This window comes from Xenopus tropicalis, chromosome 3, assembly GCF_000004195.4.
Source record: "Xenopus tropicalis strain Nigerian chromosome 3, UCB_Xtro_10.0, whole genome shotgun sequence".
Taxonomy (NCBI): Eukaryota; Metazoa; Chordata; class Amphibia; order Anura; family Pipidae; genus Xenopus; species Xenopus tropicalis.
In genome coordinates, this window is record NC_030679.2 from 89,371,000 (window position 1) to 89,389,367 (window position 18,368).

General features: G+C 38.6%; 1 protein-coding gene across 2 annotated transcripts; it reads left to right on the plus strand.

The window, feature by feature from the left end:
* The first annotated feature begins 1,204 nt into the window (after positions 1–1,204).
* Positions 1,205–17,509, plus strand: miox (myo-inositol oxygenase). 2 transcript variants are annotated; one of them, XM_031899105.1, is made up of 11 exons: positions 1,212–1,312; positions 3,339–3,441; positions 5,338–5,394; positions 7,606–7,686; positions 9,387–9,549; positions 11,465–11,532; positions 13,225–13,334; positions 14,499–14,566; positions 15,334–15,383; positions 16,380–16,492; positions 17,220–17,509. In XM_031899105.1, the coding sequence occupies exons 4-11, from the start codon at positions 7,648–7,650 to the stop codon at positions 17,326–17,328; spliced, it is 720 nt and encodes a 239-aa protein (XP_031754965.1). In that variant the 5' UTR covers positions 1,212–1,312; positions 3,339–3,441; positions 5,338–5,394; positions 7,606–7,647; the 3' UTR covers positions 17,329–17,509. The 2 variants fall into 2 exon arrangements, with proteins under 2 accessions (XP_002939418.3, XP_031754965.1); XM_002939372.5 differs by lacking the exon at positions 3,339–3,441 and having other exon boundaries at positions 1,205–1,312.
* The last annotated feature ends 859 nt before the right edge of the window (positions 17,510–18,368 follow it).

Here is an 18,368-nt window from a genome sequence, read left to right on the forward strand (position 1 = left end):
TTTACTTCAGAAAGTCTACTATAATTTATATAAATAAGCTGCTATGTAGCCATGGGGGCAGCCATTCTAAGGAGAAAAGGCACAGGCACATAGCAGATAACAGATAAAACACCATTGTATTCTACAGAACTTATCAGTTATCTGCTATGTAACCTGTGCCTTTTCTCCTTTTTTCCAGCTTGAATGGCTGCCCCCGTGGCTACACAGCAGCTTATTATATAAACTATAGTAGTGTTACTGTAGCAAACACACCAGTTTTACCAGTGCAGGGCAACAGTGCATTATATTTTTATTACTTTAAAGCTCTTTCATTTTTTGGTGTTACTGTTCCTTTAAAGGAAAAAAGGTACCTCTCCTGATCACTTCAATTTACTTTTCCAAACAAATCACTAGTGCTTCTTGTTATACCAATGCAATGGTTTTTAATGTAGCCATTTTAAATATCACTCACATGTCACTTAAAAATATTGGGAGTATGCAATAAGTAGATATTGGTCGATTTTACATGGGTATTTCATTAGAGAAGTACATTTAAGAGACCTTGTTAGGGTGTTTTTACATATTCTTGTAGTTCAGCTACATCCTTGTTAGGTTTTTGGGCCTTGGAAATTGGAATAATTTAAGTTTTCTTCTGTTGTACTATTGATATAAAGACAATTTCAATCACAGCACTGTCACTTTAACTGTATGGGTGGGGGGGCTACATTTAAAACCATTGGTATAGTAATTTTTTGGAAAAGTAAATTGAAGTGATCAGGAGAGGTAGCTTTTTTCCTTCAAGAAAAGTAAATTGGATATACCTTAGAAGGGTTGTCTTTTCTTTCCTCCTAATTTATTACAGTTCAACTACACCCTCACAAGGTAATTTGGTTCTTGGAATTTAAATAGATAATTCTGAGTAGGTAAAATTTTTTCACTTACCTTTAATCTCTCTCTTGTAAGGTGTGGTTGGATCAAAGGTGATACATGGAAAAAGAGAAGTTGGTCTACTAAAAGCTATTATTCTGAAAAAAATGCAGAATAATAGCTTAATAAATACAGTACCTGATAAAAATTAACAGGGCTGAAAAATAACATGGAGTAATCAACATGTGAGCCATTTAGCAAACTGCTATGAAAGACTCAGCAGAATTATTTCCACCTCTGCCCCATGGCCTGGTTAAATGGTGACTTATTGTGGCCTATCGGACACCGTTATACAGCCTTATGCTCATATCAGGGGCCACCACACTGCTTTTACACCCACTACTCTTTTCCATTCTCACCCGATTTGGTTTTTCACACTCCTCTAAGAATGAAAATAATTCAACTGGTAAGCAATAGCTCTCTCTATATATATGTTATATTTATATATAGCCAAGTGTTTTTATTCTAAGTTAATATTTCTTCTGCTTTTCAAAGCATGCAAATGAAGATAAACCTAATAAGCTATACAAACACAAATCTGCTGGATATGCAACAGGATAGCAACATCTCAGTCACTGAGATAATAAAAGACTGTCCCAGACACACTGGGGGTCATTTATAAAGTTCGTACAGAGAAAAATATTTAGCAAATGGTAGTTTTGCACATATTTTATCCTAAATGGCTAAATTTTGCACTGCTGCGCCCAACTTTCCTTTTTTGCGAATCGCAGTGAAATGCATATTGTGTGTGAATATAGCGCCAATTTTCACTTTGCAAATATAATTTCCCAATTTGTAAAGACAGTTTAGTAAACATTTGTTCTGGCACCACGTAATTCGGACGCAGAGTGTGAGCATAAATATTTGCAAATTACGAATATACCAAATATTTAAAAAGCTTCCGCACTGTGAATAAAAAATTGTGTTTGCACAATCTTGTCCAGCTTTATAAATATAAACAAAGTCAGATGTTCTCTGTGCAAATAATTCTGCGCTGCGCAAATTTTTTAAATGACCTCCCACTGTTAAATTATCAACCCTTTCTTTCAATGTTCTGTATGAAGGAGAAGCAGTGGAAAGCCCAACAGGGTCCATGCTGTGGAACTGTGGAGTGATGGTGATGAAATTCTGCACTGAGGCCCGGATAGTACTAACTATTACACTGCTTATACCATGTTTAACCCCAGAGTACTGAGGGGCTTCTTGATCAAAGTTTAAACAGGCATCTCACCAGAGAAAAATTGAACGGCACTCTTTATTTTTGTTGGATTTCTAGTGTTCTCTAGTGAGCTGCAGCGAACTGTAAAAACTTTGCTAAATATTCCACTTAGTGCAAAGGTGCGGTAAATGTTTAATGTTATGGAAAAAAGTGTTATTGTGCCACTTAGGCCACCAAAGAAATATTTACATTCTATTCTTGTGACGTAAAAAAAGTCATCTTACTGGAAAATATTGCATTTCATAAGTAAGAATTGCATTGCACTGAAAAGCACTTGTGTTTCTGATGTTTATAGCAGTAAAAGGGTTAAAAGATTATTTCTGTAAATATACATAGGATATACTGCCCTCAGTATACATTGGATTCTGCTTTCTCTCATGCCATTTCTTTCTGGGGTGGTGGAGTTCCAGTGCAAAGCTAGTGGAGAAAGGCAGTAGAGGGCTCTAGTACTGGATTATATTTTACAAAAGTATACTACGATATCACAGCATATTTCCCTATTTAAAATGAAAAGTAGTTAAGCCCTTGTCTATCTGAATCAGTTCAACCTTGTAAGAATGCTATCACCAATCTGTGTATATGCAAATAGTATTTGTTAGCAAAGGCTGATAAATAAGTAGGTTACACGGTAGATAGATATTCTCTGATAATCTTAAGAAATTTGGCAGATTTTGAAATTACTAGCAGATTATTCAAACAAAATGTGCAACAATTTGTGGGGCAGTTTCCATGGACCATCTTGTGATACAGCAGTCAGTTCGTCCAAACTGGAAAATTAAAGGGGAACTATACTCCAAATTTTAAAATCCAAATAAAAGCTCTAAGGGTGAAGACAAATGGAGCTACTATTAACGGCTAATCGTCGTGGCTACTAAAATAGACAATGCTGATCATGTACTGATAATTGTCTCTTCGTGTGTTTTAGCAGAGGCAATTCTCAGTATTGTCTATGGCAGGGTATTTTTTGGCGTATAGTAGTCATGAAAAAGTAGCTGCTACTAGTAGCTCTGTGTGTCTTCACCCTAAATGTCAAAATAAACTGCTTTATAATGTATAGCTAATAACAAAATTACACACTAGCTTCCAGGTTCAAACAATCATTTGTGCAGCTTTGTATTTTCTCCCTCACTATCTCCTGCTCATGATCCTCTTCCCCTGCTCGCTGGTGGTAAAATGGGCAGCCAGCACTGACCTGATATAGTGTCTCTGTTAGATATGAGATGAAGGAGGTCGAACCAGTACAATACACACATACTGCTTCACTGCTGGTTTCCCTTCTGAGCACCAGGACTGGTACAGTTGCAGAACTTTAGAAGGTACAAGTCTGCACAACCAATTGCTTGTATCTGAAAACAAATGCATAATTTATAATTGTTGGATATTACAAGGCTGTTAATTCTGGCATTTGGAATGCTTATTTGAATTTAAACAAATTGACTTTAGATTCCCTTTAAAAGCCCAAACCTGTGTATGGGGAATTGGTGCATGTGGAAATGAGAGGCGCTGCAGTTCATCCTCATTTCCTGTCAGCTACTCTTTTAACCACCAGCCTTAACAAATGCTACAAGCAGCAAAGAGTGAATCTGTTCCGTTTGCTTAAAAATTTGTGAAACGTCAAAAATTTGTGAAACGCAACTTTTTTTTGAAACAACTGCCCATTTTGCGGCAAAAATTGTTGATGGGAAAATGCAGAATGTCGCTGTGAATCCATGTCTGGCGAAAATATTCGCTCATCACTAGCTGCAAGGCTATCTGGACCTCCCTGTGCATTGAGAAATGTATGGCCACATTTACTGAAACAGAAAGATGCAATGCAGCTGGGTAGAGCTCAGCCAAATATGGGTGACAGCATAAGGCGTTTCATGAATACTGGACCAGTATTATAGTATCTGTCAAATCTTATTTATTAATTATCTTTATGCCTTGAATTTAATATGTGATTCAGATTGATTCCTTGTATTTTCTCATTTTGTCATTCTGCCTTCTGACATTTAAAGGTACCCCTCGCCTCCTCTACCACCTCAATTTGCAGCTTTTGCTGCAAGTGTGGTCTTGTTCATTTGGGTGTATGGCTGTCATGCAGCTGTATCTCCAGAACCAACAGCAAAGTGTCCCATGTGAACGAATTTTAGTATGATGTGAATATTGTATAATCTCTGTAAAGTGCTGCAGAATATATCAGCGTTGTATATACCAGTGTTTTTCAACCTTTTTTGGGCAAAGGCACACTTGTTTCATGAAAAAAATCACGAGGCACACCACCATTAGAAAATGTTAAAAAATGTAACTCTGTGCCCAGCAGCAGTGCCCCCCTAGTACACTGGTGCCCAGCAGCAGTGCCCCCCTAGTACATTGGTGCCAAGAGCAGTGCCCCCCTAGTACATTGGTGCCCAGCAGCAGTGCCCCCATAGTACATTGGTGCCAAGAGCAGTGCCCCCCTAGTACATTGGTGCCAAGAGCCAGCCCCCCTAGTACATTGGTGCCCAGCAGCAGTGCCCCCATAAGTCAGTGTGCCCCGTGGCCCCCCCCTAATACATTGGTGCCCAGCAGCATTTTACTTCTGCTCTTCGGCGGCTTCAGCAGCATCTTCCCCTCACGCGCGCCGCCTCTGCACTTCTGCCTACACGCGACCGAACACAGGCCCTTTTATAACGTTGCGCCCCGTGCGTACTGACGTCACCCGTACACACGGGGCGCAACCAATGACAGGGCCCGGGTTTTATTAAAGGGGGCCCGAGCTACTAAGAAAAACTGTAGCATCGCCGGGCCCCCTTTGAAAGTAAAAATTGCGGCCCTGCCTACGGCACACCAGGCAACATCTCGCGGCACACTAGTGTGCCGCGGAACAGCGGTTGAAAAACGCTGGTATATACAAAGGACAGCAATAACTATTGTGTGATTATTTACTCCAAGTCTAAATATAAATAATGGTTGCCCATATAAGATATTTTCTAAAACTCCCAGCATAAAAGCCTAAAGAAGAACCTCCTGTTGTATCATTTACTTACCTGTGCATTCACCAGGATTGTCGGACTTTGTGAATATGCTGTGGCTGTTGGACGTCTTTTTAACATTTATTTAAGTGCTGTAAACTGGTAGTGCTTATTTTCCAAATATCATTGGTAGACAACCATCGAGTGTAACACATACATTTAAAAAGGTGGCAAAACACTTTATAATTGCAATGATACTGGAATGTCACTTTTCTGCAGGATCCATCACTCACTTACCGTCCAGAGCCCGAGAATGACCAATATCGCAATTATAAGGTAAGGGTGGTGCCAGACAAATACTGTGGGAGTGGGACTGATTTATCAGTTATCATGGTGGTGAAATTTGTATATTGAAGTAAAACAGCACAATAGAGTTCTTGAACTTGATTGTGTTTCTTTGCCTTGATTGCATTTTCTTCACATTTTTTTCCAAAGATCATTTTATTTGTGTCAAGCTTTTTTTTCTCCTAAAAAATCATAACAAAATAAAAAAAGCTTTCCATGTAAAACCTAGAAAAAAAAGGTTGTAGAAAATATACAAAATATACTTAGGGGAATTATTTGTCAAATATCACACTGTTGCCAACAGCAACTACATAAAATTATAATAAAAATAGTCAATCATTATTGTGGCCTTCAGTTTCCACTGTTCTAGTATTGGCAATTTATATAATGCTTTTAGACCCCAAAATAAGGGAAACTTAATGTCCTTCTTGAGGTGGCGCAAGATGGAGAACAGAGTGCTCAAAAGCAGTACTTGTCCTTCCTATAGCAGGGCATCTGGCCACCCTGTGCACAACAAAACCCCCATGTAGAAATCTGACCTATCTTTCTACAAAACACCTGAGAGATTTGGGGGCTACAGTTGAACTGAGCAGAAAATATTTCTCATGCCACATCTCTCATACACATCATTTCCCCTTTGCAGAAGCAGGTGTTTTTCTTTTATTTATTTAAATAGACCACCATATCTTATAAAATGTAAAGTAAATGCTTCCTGCTCATTGGTTGCTATAGGTGAATAGATGCAGCTTTTATTACATAGCATTGAATGTACCGTATATACTCGAGTATAAGCCGATCCGAATATAAGCCGAGGTACCTAATTTTACCTAAGAAAACTGGAAAAATGTATTGACTCGAGTATAAGCCCCTCAATGGTGCAGCATGAAAAGTATCCATATACCGGTATACAAAATCTTTAATCCCATAAGTAAATATGGCATTTCTGTATTCTTTAAATACGCCAAATTGCACCAAATTGCAAGCAGCAGATAAAATAGAATTGCTCTTCACTTCACTGCATGGAGGTTGGAGGTCCGTAATTCATAGGACTACTAATTTTTAAAGAAAAGCTCAATTTATTCAGGCTATGGATTTTCCAGCAAACAGCCCTAATATAAACAAATATGAGTGTATTAAGCAAGGCTAGGGACCACGGCTAGCACAAGGATATCATAACCAAGCATCTCAATAGTGTGGAGTAACAGCACTGCTCTTTGTGTCACTTACTGTCATTGTCATTCTGCCAAATATTGGCACTAACAGTAGCAACAGTAACACGCTGCTGGAGGCCGGCACGCTCAACTACCGTATTGCATGAAGTTTGAGTGCAATTACCGTATATACCCGAGTATAGGCCGATGGTTACTTTTAAAGCACATTTTTAGGGCTGAAAAACTCGGCTTATACTCGAGTATATACGGTATTCCAAAAAGGAAGACATGTAAAGAATGAAAATATTTAAAGTAAATCTAAACCCAACAAGAAACTGATGTAATCTTATTCAGAGATGCCATTTTTGCAGTTTACTGTGATATTAACATTTAGACAAGTGTCAGTGACCCTAACTGTCTTTTTACCAAACTGTAAATTGCAAAAGTACTCCCCTTTAGCATGTAGCATGAATGATAGACTGGAAAATGAATAGGCACAACTGGAAGGCAAATAATGTAAAAACTATAACAGGATTAAAAATAATAATCAATAAAAGATTTGAGAACTGGCCATTCTATAAGATACTAAAAGTTTAGAACTTTCCATTTGAATGAACAGTAACACCAAAACAAATGAAAGTGTTTAAACGTAATTAAAATAATTAAAATATTATGTACTGTTGCCCTGCATTCATAAATATAATGGTATTCTACAGAGCTCATCTGTTATTCACTGTGCCATTTAGCCCTATTTCAACTGCCTCCATTGCTACACGGCAACTTATTTATAAAAACCATAGTAGTGTTTCTGAAGCAAACAGATCCATATTACCAGCGCAGGGCAACAGTATATTATTTTTAATTACTATAAAACAATTTCATTTTTTTTTTTGTGTTACTGCTTCTTTAAAGCATCTCATTCAATAATGAGATAATGGCAGTTGAAATTGCAGCAGGTATGGAACAATTATGTTTTTAGGAGAGGGTGAGATGAGATAGGGTGCTACGGATAGCCTGTAAGAGACCCTGCCTAAACTTGTGTCTGTCACAGGATGGCCCTCTACTGGACAGAGTGAGAAAGACATACACCTTGATGCACACGTACCAGACCGTACAGTTTGTGAAAGAAAAGGTAAGAAAGCACTGGCACTATAGAAAAAAACAGCCATTTACTGTACAAGCTCCCCTGAAAATACTTATTTCCATTTGCATTTGTAAACTTTGTGAGATGATACTCACCATTTACTATATTCACTGTATTTCCTGATAATGTCAGGAAATACAGTGAAACCAGAGTAAGATTGGTCTTTTTTAAATAGGAAGTATATGTATGGCCTCATTTACAAGGTGCTGGGCAGGGTGTAAAAAATGGTGTAAACCACCATGTTTTTTTGCACACATGCAGCCTGCCCTGCACTTTGCACCATAAATGCAGTTCATCTGCAGTCCTGAATCAAGTGCAAAGGCCCATGCCCCCACCTTCCCTTTGAATACAGTGCTGTTAGCATTGCTGTATTCATGAGGGGCAGACTGGGGAAGTTCTGTTGGCACTCCCCATCTTGACCCCAAAGTTCTTTCTAAATTCTTTTCCATTGTGTGTGCAAAAAATATTTCAAAGATGATGTGGGCCTGTGTACACACATATTGCTCAATTTCTACCTGCCCCTAACTTATTCAGACATGCAAGTTAGAGAGTGGTGCCAGGTGTAGGATATTAAGTATCCTGTCATGGTGACAAGTGGACAAGGAACGCCAGCCCTGAACCCATATATGCATCAAAGCACCATGCTTATTGAATGAGCAGTACAAGGTGTGATTTTGCTTCCCTTATTGATCTAGCATTCTAGCAATTGTTTCTGATAATAATTTATAGTGTAAATGGCAGTATGTAAAAAGGAAACAGAGCCTGAGAAACAGACCATGGTCAGCAACAGGAGAATCTCTGATACAAAGCAAAGACAAGGGTAGGTAGATGCCATGGAGGCAGTGGGAAAATCTTTTAATATTTGCTAAGCTCATCCATGGTCAGACTGGCCCTCTAGGATTCTAGGAAAAATCATGGCTGGCCCTGGCAGTTTTAGGCTTCAGCCCCCCAGCTTCCTCCATTACCATTAGTCCCACCCTCTACCTGCTGGGGAGCCTTTGCCCAAGTGATTAGTGGTGGTGGGGGCTGGTAGCAGCAGTAGCGGTGAGGGCATCTGTGTGGTTTGCACAGGATCTGTGGTGTTCAGTGAAGTGGCCCTAGAGTTTGGGTTCCTGGTAAGTCCAAACTGCCGGCACTGAACTCAGCCTTCAGCCCTCAGAAACTCTTGTGCCTTATACAGATAAAACACTGCTAGATACTGTAACAGAATATAATAAGAAATAAGGAAATTAGTGGGGCAGCATAAGTATTGGATCCTCAGGGCATTACTTAGTACTGAAACAGTCGTGTTGTCTAGCGCAACAAAAGGCATTATGGACATCATCTTTTTGTGATACTTAATTCAATATAATACGCAAGAGTCATAAATATCTTTTAAATTATATCTTTATAATCGGTACTTGGTTATGTACTTTGTGTGGTGACTTACTGAAATTTGAATTTTGTAACATATCCCCTGTTCAAAATATGAGGATATTAAAAGTCACCTCAGAGTTCCATGACCTGTTATGTGGTCTCCTTGCTGACATCCTTATATTTCACATTAGGTGGAACATCATTCCCTATATACAGTATATTATGGATTAGGTTGGTGACCTGTATACTGTGCTGTGCCAGTACAGATAACCATTATTTTATTATAATATTATAGTCAGTATGTTTAATAACCTGTAGGTTTTTATTTTTAGCATGTACAATGGGGTTCATGCACTCACAGGAAAATGAGTGTGATGGACGCACTTAGTTTGTTGGATAATTTGGTTGATGAATCTGATCCTGATGTGGATTTTCCAAACTCTTTCCATGCATATCAAACAGCAGAGGGCATCCGTCGCATTCATCCAGATAAAGGTATGAAGCAAATTCTGCTGTACTCAAACATAAGGATTCATCATCCTATAGTTAGAGCTAAGGCACAGTAAAATGGGAATACATCAATAATATATATATCAGCCACAAGTGATTAAAACTGCACCACGTACTTCAGACTAATCTACAGAACTTGCATATAAGGTTACAAAACAAATCCTGGCAGTTATATACTGCTGCTTCAGGTTTTTCTGGTGTGTGGATACTGCCAATAAATTCAATAAAAACCCTAAATATTCAGTATAAAAGGAGGAGCAAAGGTTAATGAGCCTAACATTAGGAATCCCGCAGTGATTGTATTCACTTACTTAACCTGAAACCTGGGCCAGTGCACCTGTTCAAAGAAAATTGCACCAGCCTGAGTTCATTTGAGCAAGCTCCTCCTCCTGTCTTCTTTCTTCAAAATCCCAGGCCGACACATGCACGGTAGAGAGAAAGGGCTAGCTTTTTTGTTAAACGTTGGCTTTTCACTCTACTGTGCATGTGCAATGAAAGAAGAAGAATGCCCGCTCACATATACCAATGCGATTTCTGCATCAGCCTGGGGTATCAGGCAAGTGATTACAATTACTGGGGGTGCCTAAATAACTTTAACTGTAGTGCTGGAGTTAAAGTCCACAATACCTGATTTGAAAATAAAAATTATTCCAAGTAATAATATTATGTCAATTGCATTTTTTATCCAGATAATTTTCAGCACAGGAGGCCCAAGCCTGACTGATCAGTTTATTAGTTTAATTTATCATGGCCTGTACATAAATCACCAACAATTTATTATAATCCTGAGCACTGGCATATATTAACACACAGGAGGAAATGAAAAGCATGCAAAAACAATATGTAGAAAAATGGCAATGCACCTTTGCTATTGTTTCCATCTTTTATCATTTTTTTTATCTCTGTTAAATTATGCCCATGCCACCGCTTAACTTTCTAACACATTGTCACTGGCTTCTTTTTCAGTTCTTGCCCCCCCTTTAGCTAACTGCTGGCATGCTCCACGCTATTTCATCTTATTGATGTTTCTTGGTCAGGAAGGCCATTCTTCATATTGCCTGCCTGGCCCTCTGGAAACCTATGTATCCGTAGTGTCATTCCTTGCAGATCCCATTATGATCACACAGATGACTGGCCAAGTTGCTCTGAATCACTTGTTGACACAAGAGCCTAATAAGCTCATAGGAAAGATTCTGTGGTGAAGTTCTAGCTCCTATCTCTGTCCCATAGTGTAATGACCTTATACATGTGTTAACAGGACTCAATAGCAGAATGGCCTCCATGGGAAACCTAAATTTGCCCAACAGTGACCTGTAATCTTGACTTTATTTAAATACCTTGATATTTACCAAAGGCATGCATCAAGAGTTTGATGTTTACTAAAGGCACACATCATGTACCTTGCATGTACTTTTAATAAATATTTATTACTCAAACCTTCCACCTACCACACTGAGCAATGGTCAGAATGTTGTTTTAAAAATGCTCAAATGACGTAAGAATATTGCGTTCTGTATGGTTATCTTAACCATTTAATGCCCCACAATTTGTATGCCCCAAAACTTTTGTATTACATTTCTTATTGTCATATGTATCCTATATAATAGCAAGCGGTTACTATTCCTGTATTGTACTAGAGGAGGAAGGCACTGAACAAAACAATAGGAAGAAAAGCCAACAAAATATTAATTCTACAGAGGTAGCAAGACATCATCCAGAAGTTCAGTAGATCCCATGCATTTGGTCATTGGACCTTATCTATCCATGTTTAATTGCAACTTCTTAGCACATTCTTTTAGAAGTAAGCTATGTGACTAGAGGCCTGTGATCATGCAGTGCACTGCCTAATAGTCCTACTACATTGAAAATTTAACAGCTTTAATGTGTCCTTGCTTCCTAGACTGGTTTCAGCTGGTTGGTTTGCTTCATGATGTTGGAAAAATTATGGCCCTGGATAATGAACCTCAGGTTAGTTTAGCCTTTGTTTTTATGGATACCTCTCACAGCCATAATTAGGCATCATACAGGGATGATAGTGATTTACTCAACAGCTGCTTTCAAAACCTATAACCTACTACCTCCAGATATTCACGGATAGTCTTTATCTTATCCACTGCGTATCCTTTTGTTAATTCAGTAAGGAATCTGGATATGGAAATGCAGTATACATGGGGGCAGATTGATCAAAATGTGAGTTTTGAGCTTAAAACATAAAAAACTCACCCATGTTCTATTCATTCCAATGGGATTTTTAGGAGCAACTTTTTCAAATGGTGAATTCTCACTTTCACACATTGATAAATACACTTCTAAAAATCCCGTGTGAATGAATAGAACATGGGTGAGTTTTTATGTTTTAAGCTCAAAACTCATATTTTGAAAAATCTGACCCATGAGGTACAAGTGGATAATGTCAGATCTGCACAATGTAGTAATCAAACACAAGTAAACAATATTTCAAATAGGAATATATAATCTTTGTGTAAGCCTGCAACTTGTCAATAAGACATGTAGGGAAATGTAGTTCTATACAAGCTGGAGTGCAAGTTTTGCTTTTCCAGGAGGTAGAAAGATCCCAGCATTAAAGCTCTGATTCTGAAGGTTAGATGTGCTGTCCTGATTCTAAAGGTTAGATGTGCTGAACATGACATTTATGATTGCTGCTCACATTTGATTATAAAAATGGTAATCCTTACTTTTTGTATATATGATACTATATTGTACTGTGTACATTGGAGGGATAGCCGGTGCCTTTTTCAAAAGATATAATGTATTTTTACACCTTAAGGTGGTCATATATTAGCAAATTAAACCTACTGTTTGGGTCCTTCAGACTGATTTGGCAGCTTATCTGCCTGTATATGGGGCCCTTCAAGAGGCCACCCCAACTATATCTGGTGAAAATCAGCCAGATGTTGACTGGGCAGATTTGATTTTTCTGTCCTATCGAGGGCTGCATCAGCTCATTGATGTGGTCCTCCCTCAGAATTTTTGTATTCTCTTCATTGGAATGCGATTGTTTGGCCCTAGGACTAAATGACTACATAAGCACGATATTGCCCACCCACGACCTCGCCAAAAGAGTTAATAAAATCTTTTTCCTGCGGATGCAGGAATGCATAGTCAATGCACTTATGCACTTATCAACAGTCTGTTATTATTAAGCATTTCTGAATATGTGTTATTTCTTTAGTCATGCATGTCTAAAAATATTTTGCCGATATGTTCTCCCATCAAGCATGGTATCTCTTATGTCTATGAAGAGTTTCATTCATCCAGGTCATGGTATATCTAGTATAAAGAAATTTAAAGCAACTGGACTTGTTTGGTAATCATTGAAGACGTTTCACTACTCATCCGAGCAGCTTCTTCAGTTCAACTGACTGGTATGGGAAGTCCTCAGCATATATACTCTTCCACTAATCCAATCACAATGGCACTTTGTAACTCTTCAGAAAGGTGACATCTGAAACTCACAGAGGTGGGAATGCTGTGGAGTTACTGGATTAGTGGAAGAGTATATATGCTGAGGACTTCCCATACCAGTAAGTTGAACTGAAGAAGCTGCTCGGATGAGTAGTGAAACATCTTCAATGATTACCAAACAAGTCCAGTTGCTTTAAATTTATACTAGAGGTATCTCTTATGGTTTTCATGCAGTGGTCAGTGGTCGGAGACACCTTCCCAGTGGGATGCAAGTTCCAAGAATCCATTGTGTTCAGTGACACCACATTCCGAGACAATCCAGACACAAAGCACCCAATATACAGGTATGAAGATACTTGTCTACATACAACACTGGGCAGTAACTTATGGCAACCAATCACATTTTTCCTTTAATGTTTTACCTGCAGCTGGTTGAAAAAAATTGCTGACTGAATGTTGCTATGGGTTATTGTTCAATGCAATCTTGTTCAGTGTTGGTAAAAGAGCCCCAGTGCCTCTTGTAGAACCTTTTGAAGAGCACTGTATGTATCTTTAGATAGAACCCATATACAAGGGTATTAATTTCCTTGCATATGAGCCTCATAGACTCCAAATATAAATTCATTAAACATTTTCAAATATTTTAAATTTATTTATAAATATAATTGCAGCCAAAAGTGATTTTTTCTATCCCTTTCTGTCTTGGTCTGACTCTGATAATCATTGTAACATGAGTCAGGTCTCCTCCAGGTCTTTTAATAAGCTTTTATCTTGTGGCTTGCAACATTGTTTCAGGAGTCAGAGCCAGGAGTGCAGAAAATGTAAACAGGTAGATAGATACTATAGGTGTGGGATCCATTATCCAGAAACCTGTTATTTAGCTATTATGGGAAGGCCATCTCCCATACACTCTATTGTAATCAAATTGTTCACATTTTTAAAAACATTTTTTTTTCTCTGTAATCATTAAACAGTCCCTTGTACTTGATCTCAACTAAGATATCATTAATCCATATTGGTTACAAAACCCATGTGAAATCGTGAAATGTGGTTTGGGATAAGAAACCTGAGAATTAGTAATGATTTCCAACAATGTGGATAAATTGCACTTACCTCTTAAATTTAAATGCCAAATCATGCAGTAATGAGCCTGGGCTCCATCAACTGGTAGCTCTTAACTCAGTCCACAAAGCACATGGGGCGGATAAGCTGCTTTTCTCTGCATGCTTTTTATATGCGGGTGGAGAAATGCAGTTATCCACCCCTTGTGTCCCAAGCTTTAGCCTCTCAGACAACAATAATCACTTTCTGTCTGTGCTCTTTGAGTGGGGGCAGGTGTTTTTGGAAAACAGTTTTTCAGGTTTTAGACCACACAAAATGTAATGCATCATATGTTTCATATATTTAATGAGTGCAAATGGCACAGAAAAATGTTAAGAGAGGCAAAGCTACTTAACACCTAACCACAAACTGACAGCAATCAATGACTTTTCTTTATCTTTGCACAGCACCAAATATGGAATTTACAAGCCAAACTGTGGTCTAGAGAATGTGCTTATGTCATGGGGCCATGATGGTAAGTCAGCTTTTATGTATCATTAAGACATGTTTTAGGAGAGCAAATTGTGATTTATTTCCATTATGCCCTTATCCATTTTATAATTCAGTTTACATTCTCCCCATACTTGATCTTGTGAAGCACCTGTTCCCTTGCCCCCCCCCCCCCCGTGGTCACATCATCTTCTGCTCCCCCTATAGTTACATCACTGGTACAATGAGGGCAGAAATCCTGTGCAAATTGTATGCACTTTACAAATGGTTCATATTGTGGATAAAGGGATGTTTGTGGGAAGTTTCCTTCTAACATGTAAAATCCATGCAAGCAGCATTGGATTAGGCATTAATAAGCTTGTTTTACATACACACACACATACTTACCTTATTTTGCTAAAGTATGTACTCTGGCACATAAAAGCCTCATGCAAGTTGAGGTATTTTATCTAAACATGGAAAATCATATCTCACATCTCCATATCAGAATGTGCACCTGAGTGTGGGATAGCATCCAATTCAGCTTGTAATATTTGCTCAGGTTTGCAGTTATGGTGCAGCTCTGTGCCAACAGTGTGATCAGATGCAATCACAACCACAGATAGTATGTATGACCTTATTACAAATCAATAGGAGTAATTAGTAATGTGCATTGTGTGCACTGAACATTGGTTTGACCGAACCAATATGCATATGTTCATATGACCACAGAATAAATTATTTTATTTTTTTGTGTTGTGAATATGACTGATGTTGTGCATTTCTATCTCTCTCGCTTTTCTGTTTTTGCAGAGTACCTGTTTAAAGTGCTTAAGTTTAATAAGAGTTCCATTCCTGAAGAGGTAAGAGCGTCTCCTGGATGACCCTTAATTTATATACAAGCAACTTATTAACTTGTTTGGGGGCTTCAGTGATTATTTTAAATTCTTTATAGGTGTTAACATTGCTTTCCTTTGTTTTTCTCTTTATGTTGTCTCACATCTTTGGGTTTCAAATGTATTTTTACTGTAAATTGTTTGCCACACAGCATTTGCTATTAATATTACTGATAAAGTTCCTTTGTTTCACAAAGTATATATGAAAATATAATGCAGTGCTGCCCTGCAATGGTAAAACTGGTGTGTTTGCATCAGAAACACTAGTGTAGTTCTACAATAGTACATAAAAAAGATGCTGTAAAGCCATGGGGACAGCCAATTAAAGGAGAAAAGGCTTATTTTACATAGCAGATAAGCTTGCATGGTGAGGGGTGCAGGTAGTTATGTTAAGCTCCAGTGTAGGTTTAAGAAAGAGTTAATAATAGATTGTGTTTCAATATGTTTTTCTGTGATTAGACCACTAGGTGGCAGTAATGTATAGATTATGGGTTAGTAGGTGCTGTATAGTTTCTGGCCACTAGGCAATAGAGTTCAACACTAGCGGATTTGTGTTTAGGGCACCCAGATGCTGCCCGCCATTCTCCACCCCCCTCCCCTAAGGATTGTGTGCATGCGCATCCTTTTAGCTCACATTTGGAGCACTTGGGACAGGATGCGTTGAAGTTTTCTGTGTGCCCCATCCCCAGTGCTCCGAATGTGAGAAAATGTTACGTGCGGCTGGGCGGCATGCCGTCCCTAAATTTATGACGCCCTAGGCATAGCCTCCTCCACCAGTTGTCATTGCACGGCAACCCCTGCGACAGTAATGCACGTGTGCACGCTTTTTCATATGCGTGTATGCGGGGAGGAGGGTGAAGGGGAAAGATGGCCAGCCAGGTTGCTTGACTGATATGTGTATCCCTGCAATGCATGCCATTTAAAGAAATGTGCCAGCTTTCTAAGAAATATTTTACGTTACAGGGTCTTTACATGATTCGGTTTCATTCATTTTACCCATGGCACACAGGGGGAGATTACCAGCATCTCTGCAATGATAAGGACCATAGAATGTTAAATTGGGTGAAGGAGTTCAAGTAGGTATTTGGCTTAAAGTAGTAAGTATAACTGATAACAATACACACAAAACAGAAAGACATTTTCTTTTAGAATCTACATGATTTACACTTTACTATAACATTACTTTACTATAACACATTATAAATACACTAGATCTTCAGAATGAATGCTTAACCAACAGATCATTTATATCATAAGTGACCTATTATGGAATTTTACCGTATTGGCATATATCAGTGAATATTGCCCTTTTTTCCTCTTAAGCCACTATTTTGTTATGGGCTGTGTGCTCCCTCAGAGATCACCTGACAGGAAGTAATGCAGCTCTAACTGTAACAAGAAGTAATATGGGAGTAAACCACAGAACTCTGTCCATTAATTGGCTGATGTAACCTAGCTGTATGTGTTTGAGCACAGTGAATCAAATGAACTGTACCAGCTTACAATTGCATATGCCCTCCATGTAACTTTTTAGTTGCACTGAATTGACTGTTTCCTATATATAGCTTAATAATATTTAAAAGTATGTGGTTAAGCATAAAAGAATGATCATACTTTATGCTATTCAATGCACTAATAAAATTGTCCCCTTATGCAGGGCTTTCTTTAAAATTTCTTTTTGTATAAAGGTATTGGTTTCTTAAATGCTGCAATCATTACTAAACAATATTTTTTTGTTATAGTCAAGTAAAGAAAAACTAATCCAGAACATATTTAGCAATTCCTATATTCTGTTTTCCACAGTAAATTTGACCTATATACAAAAACTGAGGACCTCCCAGATGTAGAGCTTCTACGACCATATTACCAGGGGTTAATAGACAAGTACTGCCCTGGTGTTCTGAGCTGGTGATTCCTACTCTTCAGGAGATCAGAAGAACATGAATACATTTCCTTGGCGCCTTTGCACACTTTTCTGTTCTACTTTTCTTACCATTATTCCACAGAATTCTGCATCTCTGATAAAAAAAAGGGGGTTTCATTTACAGCAAAACATTTTTCCTGTTCAATTAAACTTCAATTCATAAACATTATCACTGGATGCAGTACAAGTATTCTGATGATCACCATACCTTGTCTGCTATTGTGAAGCATACTATCAAAGGCTATTGTGATACTAAATGGTATGGTATAAATGTTGGTATATATGGTTTATGCATGTAAGTGTATAGATAGGTCAGTATAGGTTTGTGTGTGCTGGGTTTACTTGGAATTGTTGAACTTCCAAGTGACAGTCTTAGCCTGCGTTTAGCAACCAGAAAGCAACATATGTGTAGGAGGAGCAGATAAGAAAGAAAGGGTTGTAACTAAAGTTATAAATACAAGATTCTGTTTACAAGAATCTCAAAGAACTAGCTAGCTCATGAACAAAATTGATCTTGCAATAGTAGCATGTAAGGAGCAGCTTAAAAAGCCTATGCTGAATGCTGATAGGCTCTGCTGAAATTTAAAAGTCCTAGTGAGCTCTGATATGCTAGAGTAAAGCTGGCCATACACGTGGCGATCTAACGATGTTTCGTGCGACTGTGTCAGATCCGCCACACACAGTCAGGGCTGAAACAGCAGATAAGGAGGTACAAACAATAGGATTTCTACCTCCTTCTGCCAATTCAGCCCTGACGGCAGATTTTGGTCAGGCGCCTTCTATGGCGCCCGATCAAAATTTTCTAACCTGCCCGATCGGCGAGTCGTCCGATATCAGCAGCTTCCTGCGATATCGGTCGACTCGCCGACATGCCACACACGCACCGAATATCGTACGAAACGAGGTTTCGTACGATAGTATCGGTGCGTGTATGGCCAGCTTAAGGTTACCATATAGCCCCGTTTTATGGGGACAGGCCACGTTTCAGGATCCTTGTCCCCGTGAAGCGTCCCCGTTTGCCAGCATAA

Excerpts from the sequence above, each read along its gene's own strand:
- miox (XM_002939372.5), top strand. Across the intron at positions 9,550-11,464 it reads TCGCATTCATCCAGATAAAG|ACTGGTTTCAGCTGGTTGGT; the intron begins GTATGAAGCAAA and ends CTTGCTTCCTAG. Across the intron at positions 16,493-17,219 it reads AATTGGGTGAAGGAGTTCAA|TAAATTTGACCTATATACAA; the intron begins GTAGGTATTTGG and ends TGTTTTCCACAG.